The 20359-nt window shown below is 36.0% G+C and overlaps 2 protein-coding genes across 4 annotated transcripts; one reads left to right on the top strand and one right to left on the bottom strand.

Moving 5' to 3' along the window:
- The first annotated feature begins 36 nt into the window (after positions 1-36).
- Positions 37-4487, top strand: LOC306869251 (DNA repair protein RAD51 homolog 4-like). 2 transcript variants are annotated; one of them, XM_079415936.1, is made up of 11 exons: positions 37-188; positions 289-376; positions 1419-1480; positions 1639-1757; positions 2339-2420; positions 2558-2692; positions 2838-2933; positions 3007-3097; positions 3184-3248; positions 3736-3894; positions 4029-4487. In XM_079415936.1, the coding sequence occupies exons 2-11, from the start codon at positions 295-297 to the stop codon at positions 4128-4130; spliced, it is 993 nt and encodes a 330-aa protein (XP_079272062.1). In that variant the 5' UTR covers positions 37-188; positions 289-294; the 3' UTR covers positions 4131-4487. The 2 variants fall into 2 exon arrangements, with proteins under 2 accessions (XP_079272062.1, XP_079272061.1); XM_079415935.1 differs by having other exon boundaries at positions 3184-3254; positions 4029-4486.
- A 203-nt stretch (positions 4488-4690) lies between these two features.
- LOC306869250 (DNA ligase 3-like) lies at positions 4691-15798 on the bottom strand. 2 transcript variants are annotated; one of them, XM_079415933.1, is made up of 21 exons: positions 15632-15798; positions 14309-14899; positions 14074-14202; positions 12264-12476; positions 12010-12161; positions 11750-11916; positions 11576-11653; positions 11330-11498; positions 11043-11198; positions 10819-10950; positions 10218-10297; positions 9981-10068; positions 9612-9689; positions 8612-8735; positions 8369-8511; positions 8208-8282; positions 7775-7921; positions 7078-7228; positions 6865-6962; positions 6275-6352; positions 4691-5490 (listed from the first exon to the last, which is right to left on the bottom strand). In XM_079415933.1, exons 2-21 carry the CDS (start codon positions 14850-14852, stop codon positions 5257-5259), a joined length of 3036 nt encoding a protein of 1011 aa, XP_079272059.1. In that variant the 5' UTR covers positions 14853-14899; positions 15632-15798; the 3' UTR covers positions 4691-5256. The 2 variants fall into 2 exon arrangements, with proteins under 2 accessions (XP_079272059.1, XP_079272060.1); XM_079415934.1 differs by lacking the exon at positions 6275-6352.
- Between the last annotated feature and the right edge of the window lie 4561 nt (positions 15799-20359).

Here is a 20359-nt window from a genome sequence, read left to right as displayed (position 1 = left end):
GCTTAGACAATACGACGGAGGCTGTGATTGGACGGTTCTCCTGTCAATTGCGCTGCTCGCTGACTGGTGTTGAAATGTGGCGGGCAGCAATATGAAGTCTTGAAGATGTCTTGTAATATGTAAAGGCACCCAGAAGAACCCTGATGTGAAGAACACAAGTGTGTGTTGATAGGTTTTCTAGCCATCTGGTGAGAAGATCAAGTATTTTGTTTAGATGTTTAACGTAGCGTTCTTGTTAGCTCTTTTTTATTAACGTTGCTGTCGATTGTGTTCTTAAACTCTGTCTAGGGAGTCATGGTGATCTTGAGAGAAGGGATCTGCCCTGGAATAAACGAGGAATTCATTAAGGCTTTACAGTCAGAGGATATTAAAACAGGTGTTGACAATTATCATCAAATAGCAATGTAGCATGTAGCTTCAGTTCATTTCATCCTTACTGCACTAACAAGAAGTACTATATAGTAGTAGGAGGTTAAACCATCTACCACAGTAATATATCTCATTACTTTTTTTTTTTTTTTTTTTTTTAAATCTAATAAGTCTAACTTCATTCTAATGTTATATTTATTTACTGTGTAATTATCTTGGGTTCTTTTTTTATTGTGCTGGAACTATATATCTGTATTTTATGCTTCTGTAGTTATTTACTTATTCCAAATTGTTCCAAACAATTTTTTCCACATTAAACTCAAAATAAGTTTTTTCTTCTCATAGCTGTTCATACAACCACAGATCATGGTGAACAAATCTGTCAGTCTTTAAAGTCGCCATGAAATAAAAATGGACAGTTTTAGTTCTATTAATGTACGCTTATAATGATAATCATACCTAGAGAGAAGCCTGTTGTTTTTACCAAAAGTTTCAGGTTAACCTTTTGATAAAGATTGACAAAGTTACAAACGGAAAAATGTGCAAGTGAATCATTCACAGTAAGATCAATAATGTGCATTAAAAATAGTTAGGATGAATGTTCATTTCATGTTGCCTTATAATTGACTAAAGAAAACCATACAAGCACCATAAAAGAATTCCATGTGAAATATGAGAAATATTCAGAGTCTTCTGGAGCCAAATTTGATAATGAAATTCATGTTCGAAACCTGTCAAATAACCAATGTTATTTTGGCCTCGACTGCCTAGGTGGAGGGGAACAAATCCTTGAATAATGAAATAATTTTTGGTCTGTTCCTTGCAAAAAAAAAAATTAACTAAATGAACTGTCGTCGTATAGAAAAGAGCTGAGTGTGTTCCAACAAAAAACAAGCGCATAACAGCACAGTTTGAATAAAAAATGAGAGGACTATTCATTGAAGTATTGTTGCTGCTCAAACACTGTTGTCCCTTTTGAGAATCAATAAAGTATTCTTTACTCCACGACTGCCTGTTGCCTTGTAATAATACATGCTTAATTATTTCAGTTGAAGACTTTGTCTCATGTAACCCAGAAGAACTTGCACAAAAGTGTTCATTGTCTTACAAGGTATGTGGAATGGCTTCATTTTTAGTGTGCCTGTTTTCTTTCCTCAGCTAACGCCTATTCAGGCCTCACCTTTATTTACCACTATCCACCATCACAGAGACTGTGTAACTAAACTAAACAATGTTAGCAAACTAAATACTGTCTATGTTATCTTTCAGGCTCTTGTAGCTGTTCGGCGTGTGCTCTTGGCTCAATACACAGCTTTTCCTGTCTCTGGAGCTGATCTCTATGAGGAACTCTTGAGCTCCACAGCAATTTTGTCCACTGGCAATCCCAGGTCCCAAACATATATGTGGAGGATTCATAGTATAATATGGCTGTATAGTTGAAAAGTTTGGGGTCATTATGTTGTTGTTTTTTTGAAAGAAATTAATATTTACAAGGATGCATTTCAAAATCAAACGTGAAAGTAGAGACATTTGTTTCTTTTTTTTTTTTAATAAATGCTGTTTAGTTTTTTTTTGTATCCATGAAAAATAAATATCACAATTTCCATATATTATATTAATATAATATTAAGCAGCATAACTGTTTTCACCAAAAATACGAAGCATTTATTGAGCATATTCAAATAATTTCTGAAGGATCATCAGAAGACTAGAGTAATGGATGCTGAAAATTCAGCTTTGCATCACAGTAATGAATTACATTTTAAAATATATTAAAATAGAACATTTATTTTAAAATGCAATAATATTGCACAATATTACTGTCTTTACTGTATTTTTGATCAATAAATGCAGCCTTAGTGAACATAATAGACTTCTTTGAAAAATAAATAAATAAAAATCTTACCAACCCCAAACTTTTGAATGGTTTTGTATTAAAGCTCTGAGCAATGTGCCGTTTTGTCTTCAGTTTGGATAAGCTGTTGGATTCTGGGCTCTACACGGGGGAAATAACTGAGCTGACAGGAAGTCCAGGGAGCGGGAAAACACAGGTGATCTTTTGTCCTGGAAACTCTTCTCAGTTTCTTGATGCTGCTCTACAATGTCAAAACCTAGCCTGCATTTATTACCTGTTGGCAAATGGATGAGTGTTCAATAACGCTCTGTGTGTCTCTCAATCACTTTGTAGGTGTGTTTTAGTGTTGCAGTTAATATATCCCAGCAGCTGAAGCAGACTGTGTTTTACATTGACACAAAGAGTGGTATGTGTGCGAACCGACTGCTTCAGATGCTACAAACCAAGACCCCTAATATGGAGGAGCAGGTAAATAAAGTATAATTTAGTAATTAGTAGTGCTTCCTTGCTCAACTATTTTAAACAAACAGCATTTGTGCCATAAAGTTGATTCTTTTAAAGAGTATTAAATCATATTGTGTTAAAGAGGTTGCTTTTCCTTTTCAATACATAGATGGAGGCACTTCAAAAAATCAAGGTGTTCAGGGTATTTGATGTCTTCTCTTTGCTCGCATGTCTTCAACATCTGAGATCAAATGGCCTTCAGAAGGTAAGTATTGTTCTTTTTAAAAGTCTGTCGATATAAGTGGCTGTTTGTAGCAGAACTCTTGAATGTTCCCTAGGCGTGTGTCGGAGGTGGTTCAGTCAAAGCGCTGATGGTGGATTCAGTCTCTGCTGTGCTCTCATCCTTGCTCGGAGGGAAACAGAATGAGGGTATTTGTTTCAATATTGCATAATACTTATCATAATGTTCTGTCCTAATTCGCATCAGATGTCACAGTGCTGCTGCTTTGCATCAGGTATGTCCTTGCTGATACAAGTTGCTGGGGAGCTGAAGATGATCGCCAAAGACTTCAACATTGCTGTACTGGTATACACCTTTCTATTTCTTGTTACAAACAAAAACAAAACTGGAATTATTACTGAATTTCAAAATTGTGGGTCCAAGCCTGGAGAAGTCCAAGTTGTTTTTTGTGAATGATGATAAAATTAAAGTTGGCACAAATGAAAAATTCACCCTATGAATTTAAGTGCACGTTAGATCATAAAAATTAATCCATAAAGATATTCTTATTTTGTTGCAATATTGGAAAAAGACATTTCTCCAGTCATTTCGTCTGCTTAAATCCCGCCTCTTTCTTAGAATTGTCTGCTAGCTCGCATTCAGCCAATTTACCTCATCCAATCAACAACTGATTGCCCCCCCCCCCCCCCCCCCCCCCATAATTATTTGACTTGGATCCAAGTCACAAGATGCGTCACAACTTTCATTCCATTTGCATTTAGTGTATGACTAAATATTGAAATGTCTTTTGAAATAAATTCTGGTACTGTGAAATCTTGCACTGAAGGTGACAAATCATGTGACCAGAGATGGGAATGGGCATTTGAAGGCTGGACTGGGACAGTCATGGAGTCATGTGCCACGCACACGTGTGCTCCTGCAAAGAGTGGAGGACGCAGAGACTTCATCCTTACGAACCGCAACTCTGACCAAATCATCACGACAGGTGTTTTTTTTTTTGGGGGGGAAATTATCCTGATTTTCAAAAATGACCCAATAAAGTCTTTCCTTAGTGGGAGCTATTGACGTGAGCCATTATACATATTTAATGTTGTTGTTGTTTTTTTTAATCATCTTCAGGCTTGTCATTTGGTAGAGGAGTTTGATCTTTGTCACTGGTCTGAAGAAAAGAGAACCTCCATTGCAGGCAAGAGGAAACTAGAGGAAAGAAGTAAACCTTGACAAAAAGTAACCTTGACAACACAAATGGCTGTCCTTTTTTTTTTTTCAGACAGACTATATAGGAGGTATATTTAGAGTCAGTGTAAATATGTATAATATTTCTACAAACTGTTTCTGTTGTGGTCTTTGACAAGTGATAAGACATTTTCTTTCTTTGAATTAATGTTTTTGTATATGTACTGTTTAATCAAGTCAAAAAGACCTTGCTTTTTTTTTTTTTGTTCTTGAAAGCATTTACATAATGTTGGCACCTTATTTTCTAAATGAAATTGAGTAACGAGTAACTTTAAAAAAAAAAGATTAATTTTCCTTTGTACCAACAAATAAAAATGCCCATTACTGACCATTTTCAATGGAAAAACAAAATTGTTTTGCATTATTCTGTATCTCACCTCTGTGTGTCAGTATAACTCCAAAAATTACTGAGTGATCACCTTACGGATTAAACAAGGGGAAAAAAACCATGCTGTATTATACAGACACTCGTACAATCACTCATGCTGGAGAACAGAACTGCTGTTCCCTGTTGTGTGCTCAATTCAGGTACAAATCAATTTCTTTGTGCATAAAAGGCTTGTTTTAATTAGAATGATTGAAACAGTTGAAATTACACACAACTACCATTGCTAAGCTAGAGGGCCCTTACCCAATTTACTCTACACAATTATTCATTCCACAATCATGCCTTATGGCTGTTACTATTATATTGTTAATCACTCATATTGTGCCCAAGAGTTGTACTTCATACAAACATCCTTTTCAAAACAAACAAATGACAGTATCATGAAGTCATCAAAATCATTAGTTATTGACCTCTTTGAAGAATAAGCTTATGACATGAGTGGCAGCATTGGTCAATGACACCAAAGTTTAAAAATGATAAATGTGAATCCATAGTGAGAAATTATGTCAAAACCAACAGACAGTTTTCTAGTACAGTGTGTGTAATACCACAATGTGGTAGCATGAAACTGAGACACTGGTAGAAAAAGTTCATTCAGCTCGTTATTGATGTAGCTGCGGGTCTGATGAAACAAGTTTGCTGTTCTCTAATGAACAATGTCATTATAGGACAAAATGCCTGAGCTTTGTGGTAGTGTCCTTCCAGCAGTCTTCTCTACCTCATTCAGCAGGGAGGAACCACCCTCCTCTTTCGGATGCATTCCCAGATCCAGTTGGAGGTGACCCTCTGGGATGAACAGTCGTCCTCTGGCTCTCCCAGTGTATGTGTGGCTGAAGCGGAGTCATACTCTGGCACTACATCTCCATCGTACGCTAGGAAGTAGCGCCGAAGCTTATCAAAGTCCTGCACTGACTCTGGGAGGTAGAGCTTCACGCCTGTGAAAATGTCCAGTAGTGTCTGCAGGAAGACGACAAGGGTTTTAAGAGGTGATGAAGTATCGTAACATCAAAATTACACTATAGCTTTAAAAGGAAAAGTGTTTTTTTTTTTTTTAAATATACTGCAAGTCAGTGGGGTCCAGTGTTGTTTGGTTCGTCTGACTTTCACTGTATAGGCAAAAACAGTTGAAACATGTAGAATATCTTCGGATAAACGTAAGTCACAGGTTTCCAACACACTGCTGTCACTTAAGGTTACACCGATCTAATATAAACATGTGATTTCTTTCCCAGCTGTTTACCTTCAAAGACATAACCGACAGTTTTTTGTAACTTGTGTTTTGAACAAACTTGTGTATTTGACAGTTTAAGGGCAATAAATAAGACATGAAACAGAGCTTAGTTTAGTATTCAAATGCAGTTTGACAGCCGCTTTCTGTGTGCGTGCTTCGCATGCGTGTTCCAAAAACCGCATTTAGAAGTTTAAACTGATATGGCTTTAAAACGCATGATTTCAGCAAGATAGACATTATAATCAAAACCAAAGTGGGTTTTTTTTTGACAAAGCATCTGAGGTATGAGCTGTAAAGCCCAATTATGGAAAAGGGGGCGGGGAGCAGTATCTTATTTGCGTTTGCATGGACGAAAACAGTCTGTTTCTGCTTCTACTCAAAAGCAATCTGTTGGGTATTTTGAGCTGTAACTTCACAGACACATTCTGGGGACATCTGAGACTTATATTACATCTTGTGAAAAGGGGCATAATAGGTGCCCTTTAAGTACAAAAGGTTAAAAAAACAAACCTTTTCATTTTTTGGGTCAGTTTTTTGAACAGCCTTCAATTTGCTTTGTCCGTTGCTGTGAACGGGTTCTGTTTTTATCTGAAATAGATCAAGATCACAGGGTTTGAGTGAAGAGATGATCTAAAAACGGATAAATGAACCATGACATTGCATGACAGACTAAATCTGTGTTCAAAGAAAACACGCTGCTATTTCAAAGTTTGGGGTCACTAAGTTAAGTTTAGGGCAGTAAGCATGCAGCACAACCTTTTTCAAAATTGAAAATAATAGTGAATTTTTCTTGAGCAGCAAATCAACATGATAGAATGATTTCTGAAGGATCATGTGAGACTGAAGACTGGAGTAATGGCTGCTGAAAATCAGCTTTGGCATCATGGGAATAAATTGCATTTTAAAATATATTAAAACAGTCCATTTAAATTGTAATAATATCTGACAACACTAATGTTTTACTGCATTTTGATCAAATAAATGCAGCCTTGGTGAGCATAAGAGACTTTTTTTGAAAAATACAAAAAATAAAACATCTTAATGACCTTAAACTTTTGAATAGTATTGTATAGTATAAATGGGTTCGTCAGATAACAAACCTTCTTGGCATCTTGTTTCTCTGCGGGTAGTTTCCTCTTAACTGCTGGAGATGATGATTCTGTTTTCACTGCTTTTGCTTTGGGAGTATGACTGTTTTCTGAACAGTTGGAACAATTACAGAATGTAAGAACTTTTTAATGGTACGTTTATGATGCAGATGTCACACTTGACAACTACAGACCAAACAGGATCTGTTCATGGTGAACACTTACTGGTCTTGTTAGCTGTGGAAGCTCCATGAGATGCAGAGGGAGAGCTTCCTCCACTCTCACCTCCTGAAGAGCTCTTGTCATTTTGGCTAGTTTTGGACGGACCAGCTGTCACCTCAAAATCACAGTTCTCCTTTGATATACGATACAGCTCCTGCAAAAAATAAATAAATAATTACCGTAGTTAAAAAAATTGTTTATTTATAAGAAAGATCATTTATTTAAAGTTGCAGTTCTGTCATATAGTAACTTGCATCCAAGTGTGACAGATAAGAAAAAAAGAAAGAAATTTGGATGGGGATGGGTTGTACCCATCAGATGTTGACTGGATTTTGTAATGTTGGCATTGCACTAAATAAAAAATGCTTGTAGTCTGTTGTAAATGGGCGGAGTTTAAGCAGACTAAATTAATGGTATGGAATGGAAAGTATGTAATTTTACCGGAAGATCGAGTTATGACATTTTGATTAAACATTCTGTGGTCAAAAAAAATAATTGCATCTTATTGTGAATGACTCATCCTTGTATATACCTTTATGCATTTATAAAACACATGGTAAATATTTGAATTTTACTTTGATTTATTATTTTGAACATGCTATGAAAATATTGGTTTGAAATGACATGTAACATACAGTTCCTGATTGCATCTCTATATAAAATGCATACAAATATGCAAATATTTTCCAATCAAGGGTACCTTGAGCTGCTGAAGGTTAGTGGCAGTCTTCCAGTCTTTGTCGTCTCGCATTCGAGTGCATCGTGGGAAGCGGATGGATATGCCATCTGCAGTGTGCATTTCTGATTTGGAAAACTCAGCTCCTGTTATTTCCCACACAGGTGATTTCTGTAAACATTGGCATACAGGATATTATTCCTGATAGTCCAATACACAACACAAACTACTACAGTTTCAATTCAGTACAAACATCTTAAACATTTAAGTGTTGTCCGGTCTATTAAACACATTCTTCTGAGTTAAAGAGATAACAAGCCAATAAAGTTCCTTCATTGCCATTTTTCTATCGCATCCTCAACTGTAACCAGGCTTTTAACAGTTTCATCAAGCTCATTTCACATTACAAGCACATAAACATTAAGCATCCCTTCGGTCATATTAGGAAGAGTCTTACTTCTGGATCTCGGATAATGAAATCTGGGTAATAGTTCTTGACGATGTTCAACCATCCTGGGATCTTGCTTGGATCCTGTGAAAGCAAGATAGATAGGAAAATTATGACATTCACCTTTCAGAAATCTGAGATGGCAATACCGGTTAAATCGTGAGATTTACCTTGCCAATTTTGATGACGTCCAACTCCTTCTGCAGTCTGGCTAAGGTGGCGTCGTCATAGCCTCCTGAACACTTGGTCACAGTGCACCACTTCTTGGATTCTGGGTCATAGCATCCCATGAGGAAACTGGACATAATCCCACCTGGCACACAGAAAACCATAACATTTCAAAACTGTAACTCTAGCAACTCTGAAGTCCAGTTATTGTATATAACTATATGTATTGGACTGCCAAGACAGACCATTTGAGCCTTTGCCATAGAACGCGCCAAGCACCACGAGGTCAGCGGTGTCTGCCATTGCTCCTTCATTCAGATAGTCCTTCTTCACCTTCAACCAGTGACGTTTTCCTGGTTCATAAAGTCCCTGAAACAGCAATAAAGCCATGAAGTGACCCAAACAAACACAAATGCACTGCACTTTTTCATTTTAAAGCCATAAACTGTCAGAATGTTTCAGTTTTTAGCAGCCATTAACATGGGTGTATCCAAAGTCCCTTCAAGGCCAAGTCATGTCACTCGGCAGCCATCTTTGAAACGCCTCTCGGGCATTCAAGTGCAACTCCTATCTCTTTGAATGGGGAAAAATCTAATTCTCCAAAACTGTTCACCAAGCTAACTATTAAATTTCATATTTGAAATCACCAAAGAAATCTGACAACAACTGTGTCAGGCTAAGATCTGCCAGTGCGCATGCGCAGTCCTGAGCGCACATCTTAGAACGCCAACTGTTTCTATAGCAACCGCGTCTTCTAACTACAGCTGACTTTACCCATTAGCGATTGGCTCTTTCGTTCAGAAGGCAGGGCTTCCTGCGATAGAGCAGCCATATTAAGCGTTGCACTTATCCCCATTCAAAACTATACAAGTGACAAGTCTTTGGTATTCTATAGTCTTTGGTGTATCATACTACTTAATATTTTTACAAATTAGGTAAAAAAATTTGAATGTGACTTGTCTATTCTGAAGAAGTGTGTATAAAAAGAGTGTGTTCCAGTTTCTTTCTCTGCTATTCACTGTTGCTTAGGAAAATACTGTTTGAGGGTGTCACCAAATTATAGGTTTATGTAACAGCAGCGACTCATGTAACCAGTAGTGGACATATTATTGGTTGGCCAGTTTTATTTGCAGTGCGATGGAAGATAGATTAGAACACCTTTCTGAAAAAGAAAAATGTGTTGCATTGTTGGCATGCAAATCTATTACATGTTATTAACACAGTCAGGTCATACTCAGGCTATACCTTGATATCCTTAAGAACCAAACCCTCAAGTCCTTCTCTGATGACACGTGTGATCATTTCTGCCAGATCAGCAGCTCTCTGTTGGGACACAATGTCATTAACTTTATAATATCATCTACCCTGAAGTCTTATCATAACATCAACCTTTAATTAACTTGGCCTGCCTACACATTTGTAAGCATTTGTGAACATTGAGAACATGCATGATGAGTAGAAAAATAAAAGGATATAAAGAAACTGGTGGTGGACGAGGAGACACCACCCCTCACAATGTAGAGCGCTTTGAGTGCTTAGAAAAGCAGAAAAGCGCTATATAAATGTAATGAATTATTATTATTATTATTATTATAAAAACACTGCAGAACTAACCGTGACATGCTTCATTTCTGAGAACAGAATCCTGTTGGGAACTTCCACCATATTGTCATGGAGAAACTTTCTTCTCTCACAGAGAGGCCTGGAAAATATCACCACATCAACATCTTTCAAGTCTTACCATGAAACCCTCAATCAACATTTAATATAAACCATAAATATTTAATTTTTCTCTGAAACCTGCAATAACTTTCAGATAAATGAAGAATGCATTCCTTTAGTTTGACTCACTTGTCCATGAGACTGACACCATTGAAATAAATGCAGTCGAACACGAACAGACCCACTTGAGCATCCTGAAAAGCTGCTTTCTAAAAATACATACAAAAAGAAAAATAAATTAATACTTTTATTCAGCAAGCATACATTAAAGTGATTAAAAGTAACAGTAAAGGCATTTAATGTTACAAAAGATTTCTCTCAAACATACTGTTCCTTCCTATTCAACAAAACAATCCTGAACAAATGTATTAATATAAATCTAAATGTGAATAAAAACATTATTTTAAATTGTAATATGTTTGACAATACTGTTTTACTTTATTTATACTCCAATACATCCAGCTTGGGAGAGCATAAGAGACTTCTATCAAAAACAATAATAATAATAATAATAATAATAATAATAATCTTGCATATGCCAAAATTTTGAACAGTAGTATAGAGCATGAATTTACATGGATTCATTTTATTGTGCCCTTTTTTTTTTTTTTACAGCAACCATTCACAGACAAAGACAGTCAAGTTACATCAGAATGAGTAAATAATGCCATTTTAGGTACATTTAACTAATCCTTTAAAGAACATCAAAACACATTGCTTCCTGGTTTACCTTGTGTACTCCAAGAGTCCCAAACGGCAGGGGTTTGCTAGTCTTAGTATCAATAAGAAGAACTTCAGCATCAAGGATCATACTTTGGCCACCAGGAAATGCCTGCGGTATGAAATCTTTAAAATGGGCGACCTGTGGGAGAAAATCAAACTCTTTAAAATAGATTTTAATGGTTTTAAACATGTATATAAACATCCCGTGGCACTTGATTTTAAGAGCCTGACCTTGTGTGGAAGTACTGGTTTGAGACTTCGACTGAAGTAACTGAAGTGATTGCCGTTCTTATGGACCTGCACACGCTCACCATCATACTTGATCTCAGAATACATCCCATTAGGACATTTCTTCATGGCATACTCAATGGACTTACATGCTTCTGCCTACATGAATAAAAAATGTAAACAAGCAATAGATATAAGCATAATCTTACGGGGTTTTTTTGTTGTAATTAATTAATTAAACAGACAGCTCATCCAAAAAAAAAAAAAAAAAAAAAAAGAGCGATTCAGACCAGCATTGGCTGTACAGGGGTCATCAGAGACGCCTCCACACTGAGGATCTTTCTGGGCCCTGTCCCATTAGAAGCTTCCTCCTGGTTCCGTAGCACCCGGTCAATTACGTCACCCAGGTTACGAGAGGCTTTAAAGGCATCATAGGCGTTGGGGTCCACAGCATCCAAACTGATGAGAGAAAATTCACACCGAGTAAGACAGAATAAACACAATGCCATTAGGTACAATTTTCTAGCGCCACTTACACATGCTTGGCCCCAGAGTTGATTTTCAGATCATGTTTGACCAAACGAATGTAACACTTCAGATCATTTCCGGTGCATCTGGGAATCAAGAAAGACATTAAGTTAACATTCTCAAAATTCAAACATTTGTAATAAAAATTTTATAGAATCTAATTCAAAAAAATTATTTTGGACTTTTTAGCTATATCCTGCAGCTCCGCCTGCTGATCATCCTCCTTTGTGAGTTGAGACAGACGGCTCAGTGAAGCATCCACCTCCTGAATAGTTAGAAGACTCTTGGCTGCTGGAGGAAAAGACTTGCTGTCCTCAAAAAACATCCGCACAGTCTCTGAAACGTCACCCTATATGAGTCCGATAAAGATCAGTAAAGAAATAGGTCAAGTATTTCTCAAAAGAACTGACTTATTTTGAAAAAGAAATATGTTAAAACAAACCTGTTCCAAGTCTTGCACCATCTCATCCGGACTGCAATTCAATATGCGGCTGAAAAGCTTGACAATTTGTTTGTCATTGAGGTTATACACATTCTTAACCACTCCTGGGAGGAGAAGCTTCACTGTCAGGTACAAATCTCCTCGGAACTTCCCTGTAAAAATGTGGGAGGCATATTAACAGAACAAAAAACGATGCTTTTGAAAACACTTTTAAGCTACTTGTGTTCATGTTGCCCCATTTTTTCCATGCTCACCTCCACCAGAGCCTTTTGTTAAGAAGTCTCTGATGATCTCAGTCTTGGCATTATAGCCGGACTTCTCTGCAACTAAGGCACAAAGTTTGCGGAACTCCCGCAGTAAGCAGTCTTTGTGGTTGGGATCACATAGCTGAGCTGATAAAGCGCTACCCTGAGTGGGTTTGGCTGGAGATGGTCCAGGACTGGAGGAAGAGGAACCGGCCTTAGTAGCTGTGGACACATGATAAACTTTGTATTAAGTTGGCAGAGCATGACAGTATTACATAATAGATTGCACATCTATATCATAGCGGTCCAAAATTAACTTTTGTCCACAATTATCTTTGGTGGGTCAAGAGAATTACTTGCCAGTTGGCAAGACATTTTATAAAACAAAATAGTGAGAATGATAATCTGATACTCGTCCATGCAAATTTAAACCAAGAACTGTCTATATGAAGACTTCAGATGCAAAAACCTCGAAGTCCGTCTGAGATTTTTCTTTTAAATGAGCATTTTGATCAGGCTCCTATGAGAACAACACTGGACATTTTTGAAAATTAGCCATTTAATAACTGACTAATTTATTTCCCATTAAAGTGAATCTACTGAACCTAAACATAGGAGCCTGATAAAAATACGCATTTAAAAGAAAAAAAATATGGCATCTGAAGTAGGGCTGTATACCTTGGAGAACCTGGCGATACGATACATACCTCGATACACAGGTCACGATTCGATACGTACCTCGATACAGAGCTGTCTCGATACGATTTGATACAATGTGACACGATTCGATACGATTCAATAAAAATACATGGGCCAGAGCCAATTAGTTAATGCTGAACACATTTACTCAACAAACAGAACTCTGCATTTTTCTTCAATTTATTGAAGACAAAGTGCATTATAACAAAGTGCATTTTGCTTAAATATTTGCAACTTTAAGTGCTCTGATTAATTGTACACAAATTGTATTAATCTGGAAATTACCACAAGTCAACATTTAACTTTCCAAGGGTACAGTCTGAGCTCACACAAGCACAACATCTTCTTATTATTATTCTTAACTTCTTATTAAATCTTCTTATAATTCTTTTTTGTGACACCATGTACTGCCATAACATATTTCACTATGAAATCACTTAAATGCTACATCTTGCTTTAACATTTTCCATGAGTTTTTTGAAACTCGCGGGCGCCGCTGCGCCCCCTAATGGCTGGGCGGAGTATCGATACTAAGGGCTAGAATATCGATACTGTATCTTTTTTTATTATATCGGTATGTATCTAAGAATCGATATTTTGAGCACACCCCTACAATGTATATTATATTTAAATCTCTACGGTCTCTACAACAACCAAGTTACATTACCATTCACAGGATTGGAGAAAATAAGGATTTTGTTTTTACTATTATTATTTTTAAATAAATACTTTTCAGTATAGATGCATTAAATTGATCAAAAGTGACAGTAAAGACTTTATTACAAAAAAATATCTATTTCAAATATTACTTTTTTAACATCAATAAAAAAGATATATCCTGAGCAGCAAATCTGCGTAATAGAATGATTTCTGAAGGATCTGAAAACTGGCTGCTGGAAATTTGCCATCACAGGAATAAATTAGATTTTAAAATATATTTCAACAGAAAATAGTTTCATAGTATCACTATTTTTACTGTATTGATCAAATAAATAGAGCCTTGGTGAGTATAAAAGACTTTCAAAAACATTAAAAATATATTACTGACCCCAAACTGTTTGATCCACAGTGCACAATACAAAAAGCAACAAAAAATATCAGCAAAGTATTAGTATTGTACCTGTGAAGCCAGAAAACTTGCGAGGAGCATTGACTGTTGGATCAGCTAGTGGTGCTGACAGCTGCCCACTGTTGTTTAACTTTGCTTGCACTTTCTTCTTTGGGGTTGCATTGGCTTTGGCAGCCAGCTCTGTTAGAGAAGAGAAGAGAGACTGCTCAGCATATGTCAAGTCTACAGTGACAACTGATGCAAACTAAACAAGGAGTCAAAAGCAAAGGGGAAAATGGCTGGATACCTGAAACATGTTTATTGATTAGTTCTTTATCCTCATCCTGAAGTTCCTCCCATCCCTCCAGCTCTGTGATGTCTTCGATTTTCTTCGTAGTGGCACGTGCTCTCTCAAGCTTCTCAAAGATGCATTTCACGTGGTACCACTCCTTCATTTCTCCAGCAGACTCACTGAATGGGTTTGGCACTATCTTGCCAATCCGGACCATCCCCTTCATGATCTTGTCTTTGCATTTCTTGCAGCCAGCCGTGCCACGTTTGGCATATTCCACACAGTATCTCTGCTCTGCCATGACTGGACGTCCACTTTGCCACTCAGGCCAAGAAACGTGAAAATAAGAGCTGGAGCTGAGACTAAACTGGCAAATTTGTGGCACACGGAACAAGATGCCACTGGGGCTAGATGCAAAGCCCCACGAAAATATAAGAGTCCTTGAGCACTGGAGAGATTGATGATTTAGTGTTGCTCTAAATGAAGTTTCCCTACAAAGTTTTGGCAAAGATGATCTGCTGAGTGTCCTCACTGCCCTGCCAAGCCAAAGACTGGGCATAAAGTTCAGTAAAAGAGAGTTTCCATCTTACACAGCACAAGTGATTTCTGCAAGAAAATAAAAAAATGCTTGTGTTTAAACAGCATTCAGGGGGATTTTTTGACAAACTAGAGTTGTGTGGAAATGTTAAGCTTAGTATTGCAAGTATAGGCTGGGGAGGTGGCAGCTAAATAAAAAATATATATATTTTCATTAAGCAATAACATTTTAAGAGAGAAACTTAAAAGTAAATAATATCCAACTTCTTTAAGACATTGAGCTGCGCTTGAAAACATTTTTAGATGACAGAAAAAATAACAAATTAACACAAATGCCTAAACATAATTAGCCTATAATATGCAACGGTATAAAAGTGAAATGGTACACATTCAAATCAATACGTGATGAAATTTTATTCAGAGCTTCCAGTACTCTCAATAATCAGCCTGATTTTACTTTTTCACTACTAGTGGAGTTACATTTATGTATATGTCTATGTATGCACACGCATAACAGTTAATTATAATATAAAACGCAATACATTGCAGAAGAAATAAGAGTTACTTCCGTATAAAAAATACTAGAAATGTCATTTTCAAGCAGCATGTGCCGAAATGGTCATTTGACACTGACAGAATTGTCCCTTACAATTCTATTTTTAGTGGTTCTGTTTACGTGTCGCTTTGTTGATCAACGTGGAATTAGCTCACATGCTAATCTTAGCTGAACTATGCAGCAGTAGACAAAAGCCCAGCTAACTGTGAGAGGCTATGCAGAAACTCATCTCAATCACATTTTACCTGAGTTTTCATTGCAAGATGACCCCAAAGCTCCTTGCGTAACGTTTTTCATTTTAAAAACAATTTACTAATGTGTTTGTTAGCAAAAAAGAACATGATTTCTGGATTGTGTGCGGTCCCCTTTAAATCACATAAGCGCTTCCTCTTTGTTTGGAAGCGTTTCCTGTACAGTGCGCATGTGCTCCGTGCACACCGCATCCAGTACGGGTCTGGACGTCGCTTGGACGTAGATATGAGGTTCAACATTTGAACGTCTTGCGAAGGGTCTAGAACAGGTTCAGGAAATCGACATAACGTTTTATAAAAATGAACACGACAAAGAAATCCTATGATTTCGGAATTAAATAGCCTACTTTTATGAAACATTTAGGTGTTAAAATAATGTAAATAAAGTCATATTTAAATGTTTAAAAACATAGGCCTAATTAAAGTACCTTAATGTGACCATATCAAATCTTATATGGATTTATTTATTTTTTATTTATTTGAGTGGTATTTTTTCACTGGGGCATTGACAGAAACAGCAGTTTACACCTCTGTGTGATTTAATTATCTATAAATGAAATATAATTAATTTAATAGATTTAAAATAAAATAGATTAAAGTTCAATACATTTAAACATATAATTAGATTTAAGTGTAAATAGATTTAACAAATATTTAATAGTATATAATATTTATTAAATTATCATTTATATTATAATAATAGATATTAAATAAGTTACATAGATTTAAATGTAATTAAATATAGATCTGTTTAAACGTTGTTTAAATTCGTCACTAAAACACTTAACTGTAATGTTTCTTGATCCAATAAACAAACAGCAACACATTTTAACTTCTGATTCGTAATCTACACACTCTACTGGTAAGTGTAACACTACTGACACCTAGTGATTAGTTTAAGTATTGGCAAATACAAATACATTGTATCACTACATTAACAATAATGTAAGATTTTAAAATAATTTTTAAAAACAGGCGTTGAAATTATTCACTAAAGACTAAAAATCAGTCTGGCAGTATTTTCTGATCATATGTTCAACCCAGAGGCCAAAAAGAGCATTGTGAAGCTATATTTATATTTATAATAATTGTTTATATTTCAGTTGTGTTTCAGGGCAGTTTGTGAAGACAGAGAGATGTTGTTCCACCAGAATCTCTGCTGTATATGGATGCCTGTCCACTAGCACAGGGGTTTTCCAACATATTGGAGCCAGGGACCCCTTGCAGACAAGATTTGTCAAGGACACCCTCGTAATTACAACATATTTTAAGGTTAAAGTTATTGTGGATGGGAGTATAATGAACATAATATGATTGTTTTATTTATTGATTGTTTTAAATGGTCCTCATTTTAAATTACTTGTTTAATAATACAACACAATATACAGGTACATCTAAATTACATTCAAGGTACATTCAAGAAGTGAAACTTTCATATATTTTAGATTCATGTAAAGGAAAACATTTCAAAAGTTTTCTTGTTTGATGATTAGAACTTACAGCTCATGAAAGTCAAAAATCAGTAACTCAAAATATTAGAATATTTACATTTGAGTAATAAATGATACAGTATAAATGCCGGGTATCTTTTGTTCTTTGAAACCACAATAATGAGGACGACTGCTGACTTGGCAATGATCCAGAAGACGAACACTGACGCCCTCCACAAAGAGGGTAAGTCACAGAGGGTCATTAATTCACAGAGTGCTGTATCAAAGCATATTAAATGCAAAGTTGACTGGAAGGAAAAATTTGGGTAGGAAAAGGTGCACAAGCGACAGGGATGACCGCAAGCTTGAGAATACTGTCAAGCAAAGCTGATTCAAACACTTGGGAGAGCTTCAGAAGGCGTGAACTGAAGCTGGAGTCAGTGCATCAAGAGTCACCAATCTCAGATGTCTTCAGGAAAAGTGCTACCAAGCCACTTCTGAACCAGAGACAACGTCAGAAGCGTCTTACCTGGGTTGGGCTGTGTTGCTCAGTGGTCCAAAGTCCTCTTTTCAGATGAAAGTAAATTTTGCATTTCATTTGGAAATCAAGGTCCCAGAGTCTGGAGGAAGAGTGGAGAGGCACAGAATCCATGTTGCTTTAAGCCCAGTGTGAAGTTTCCACAGTCAGTGATGATTTGGGCTGCCATGTCATCTGCTGGTGTTGGTCCACTGTGTTTTCTGAAGTCCACAGTTAACGCAGCCATCCACCAGGAAATTTTAGAGCACTTCATGCTTCCTTCTGCTGACAAGCTTTATGGAGATGCTGATTTCATTTCCCAGCAGGACTTGGCACCTGCCCACACTGCCAAAGCTACCAAAAGCTGGTTCAATGACCATGGTGTTACTGAGCTTGATTGGCCAGCAAACTCGCCTGACCTGAACCCCATAGAGAATCTATGGGGTACTGTCAAGAGGAAGATGAGAGACACCAGACCCAACAATGCAGATGATCTGAAGGCCGCTATCAAAGCAAGCTGGGCTTCCATTACACCTGAGCAGTGCCACAGACTGATTGCCTCCATGCCACGCCGCATTGATGCAGTAATTCATGCAAAAGGAGGCCCAACCAAGTATTGAGTGCATAGAAATGAACATACTATTCAGAAGCCTGACATTTCTGTTTAAAATATCCTTTTTTTATTGAACTTATGTAATATTCTAATTTTCTGAGACACTGAATTTTGGGTTTTCATTATCTGTAAGCCATAATCATCAAAATTTCAAGAAATAAAGGCTTGAAATATTTCACTCTATGTGTAATGAATCTATATAATATATGGGTTTCACTTTCTGAAATGAGTGACAAAAAATATTGACCTTTTTCATGATATTCAAATTTTTTGAGATATACCTGTAAGCCTAATTTACCATATTTTCCGGAAAGTTGCACCAGGTCAGGAAAAACACACAGGTTGCATCGGTGTTTAAGACATATTTTACTATTACTTTCAGAAATAATGTAAATACTGATAAATAATACAAACGTTAAGAAACTTAAACATAATAAACACTGTAAATATGTATTTTATTTCCCCTCACTTCCAATCGTTTAAATTCAATAACAAATATATATATATATATATATATATATATATAGGCATATGTATTCTAGTGCCATTAGTTACAAGCAGTATTTATTTGGTAAAATAAAGAAAACAAACAAAATGCGCTTGCCATCTCGGTTTCCGTGAACCTCATCCTGAAAAGTAGAAAAATGGTATTTTCCCCCCAGTTTTTTCCAACAGGTGAACATAATGTATGGACCCAACTAAACTAAATTCTTTGTTATTTGTTCATTGTTATCCACTGTATACCCACGTGAAAAAATACTATAGTAATTTATAGTAAATACTATTGTGTTTTTTAACCATACTATAGTAAAGTAATTGAATTAAGTTGTTGTGGTAATTCTATAGTTTTTGTGGTAATATAACAACTATAGTAATATAAACAAATTACTTTACCCAATACTGTACAAAGTTTTCTACAACTATAGGGTATATTATACTACAATACACTACAGTTTAACTATACTACAGTATTTATTACAGTTTATCGGTTCACTATAGTTAATACTACAGTATGCTGTAGCATTCATTAACAAAGTGTTGTAAATACTATAATATACAGTATAATACACTTTACTATAGTATATACTATAAATTACTATAGTATTTTTTCATGTGGGTAGTAAAGTTTCTAATGTTTTCATGGTTTTTGTACAAACACACAGTGTCTTTAAGTTGATTTACAAGTACAAATAGAAATGACATTGAAATAAACATGAGATTTAATTGAATGCAGCCTGAGAGTGTTCATCTTGTCCAGAAACATAAATGACATCTAAATGAGACTGTAGTTGACCTTATAAGACGTTGAAAATACGTCCACAATGACCACATTTTAACTAAATTTTAACCTTCTATAGACATCCTGTGGACGTCGATATTGGACGTCCAGAAGACGTCATATAAACTTTCATTCTGGCTCTTCAGGGGACGTCATTTAAAGGTCCGACAAAGACGTTGAAAAGACATCGTTTGGACATACTTTTGCTCAGTGGGTAGCTGGTCAAGCTGAGAGACCTGCTAAAAGACCAACCAAGTTTAAAATTCAAACTACTTCAAACTGAAAACCAAGACTGCAAGCTTTTAAAACTTTCTTTCTTTTTCAAGCCAACTTAACTTTTCAATCTAGTTCATCATAACGTTCTAGCGTCGTACTGTTACTATTCCTGCCATATATTTCTTTATTTTTTATTTATGCGCTTTTGTATTCAAGCTAATAAACCTTGATAAAATAAAATCCATAAAACTGTAATTTTATTAGAATGAGGTAATTTTTCAGTTGTATTAATTCTGCTCTTTGCAATTTATACACTATAAGATAAGTAAATATATAATAGTTATACATTAAAAACGAATGCTAGGTGTTTTTTGCAGTTAGTATATTACTATAATTTGGCATTAGCAACTAATGCTTAACAGTATTGCGATGTTTGTTCCAAAAGTACAATCTCAACAGTAGGCTACAAGCATTTTGTGGATTTGAAAAATAATAGTTTATTCGGCAGACACAGCAAGACTACACAATATACACGTTTACATTGTACTGAGATGTACCTCTATGTTAATGTTGACTTGTATCATTATTTTTTCTCATGTTTATAAAAGTTTTATTTTGTAAACGTAAGGATGTGAATGAGACATATTAAGTCAGACATATTAACACT

Source organism: Barbus barbus (assembly GCF_936440315.1).
Source record: "Barbus barbus genome assembly, chromosome: 5".
In the NCBI taxonomy this organism is placed as follows: Eukaryota; Metazoa; Chordata; class Actinopteri; order Cypriniformes; family Cyprinidae; genus Barbus; species Barbus barbus.
Note: the sequence above shows the minus strand (reverse complement) of the source record. Positions and strands in the feature narration are given on the sequence as shown.

Bases quoted from the DNA above. Each gene is read 5' to 3' on its own strand.
- LOC306869251 (XM_079415935.1), top strand. From the start codon at position 295: ATGGTGATCTTGAGAGAAGGGATCTGCCCTGGAATAAACGAGGAATTC. The intron at 1,758-2,338 runs GTCCCAAACATA...TTTTGTCTTCAG, and splicing joins TTGTCCACTGGCAATCCCAG to TTTGGATAAGCTGTTGGATT. The intron at 2,934-3,006 runs GTAAGTATTGTT...AATGTTCCCTAG, and splicing joins GATCAAATGGCCTTCAGAAG to GCGTGTGTCGGAGGTGGTTC.
- LOC306869250 (XM_079415933.1), bottom strand. From the start codon at position 14,852: ATGCCCAGTCTTTGGCTTGGCAGGGCAGTGAGGACACTCAGCAGATCA. The intron at 14,203-14,308 runs GTATCCAGCCAT...CTTCTCTAACAG, and splicing joins AATCAATAAACATGTTTCAG to AGCTGGCTGCCAAAGCCAAT. The intron at 8,736-9,611 runs GTATAGCCTGAG...TTGCTGTTTCAG, and splicing joins TGGTTCTTAAGGATATCAAG to GGACTTTATGAACCAGGAAA.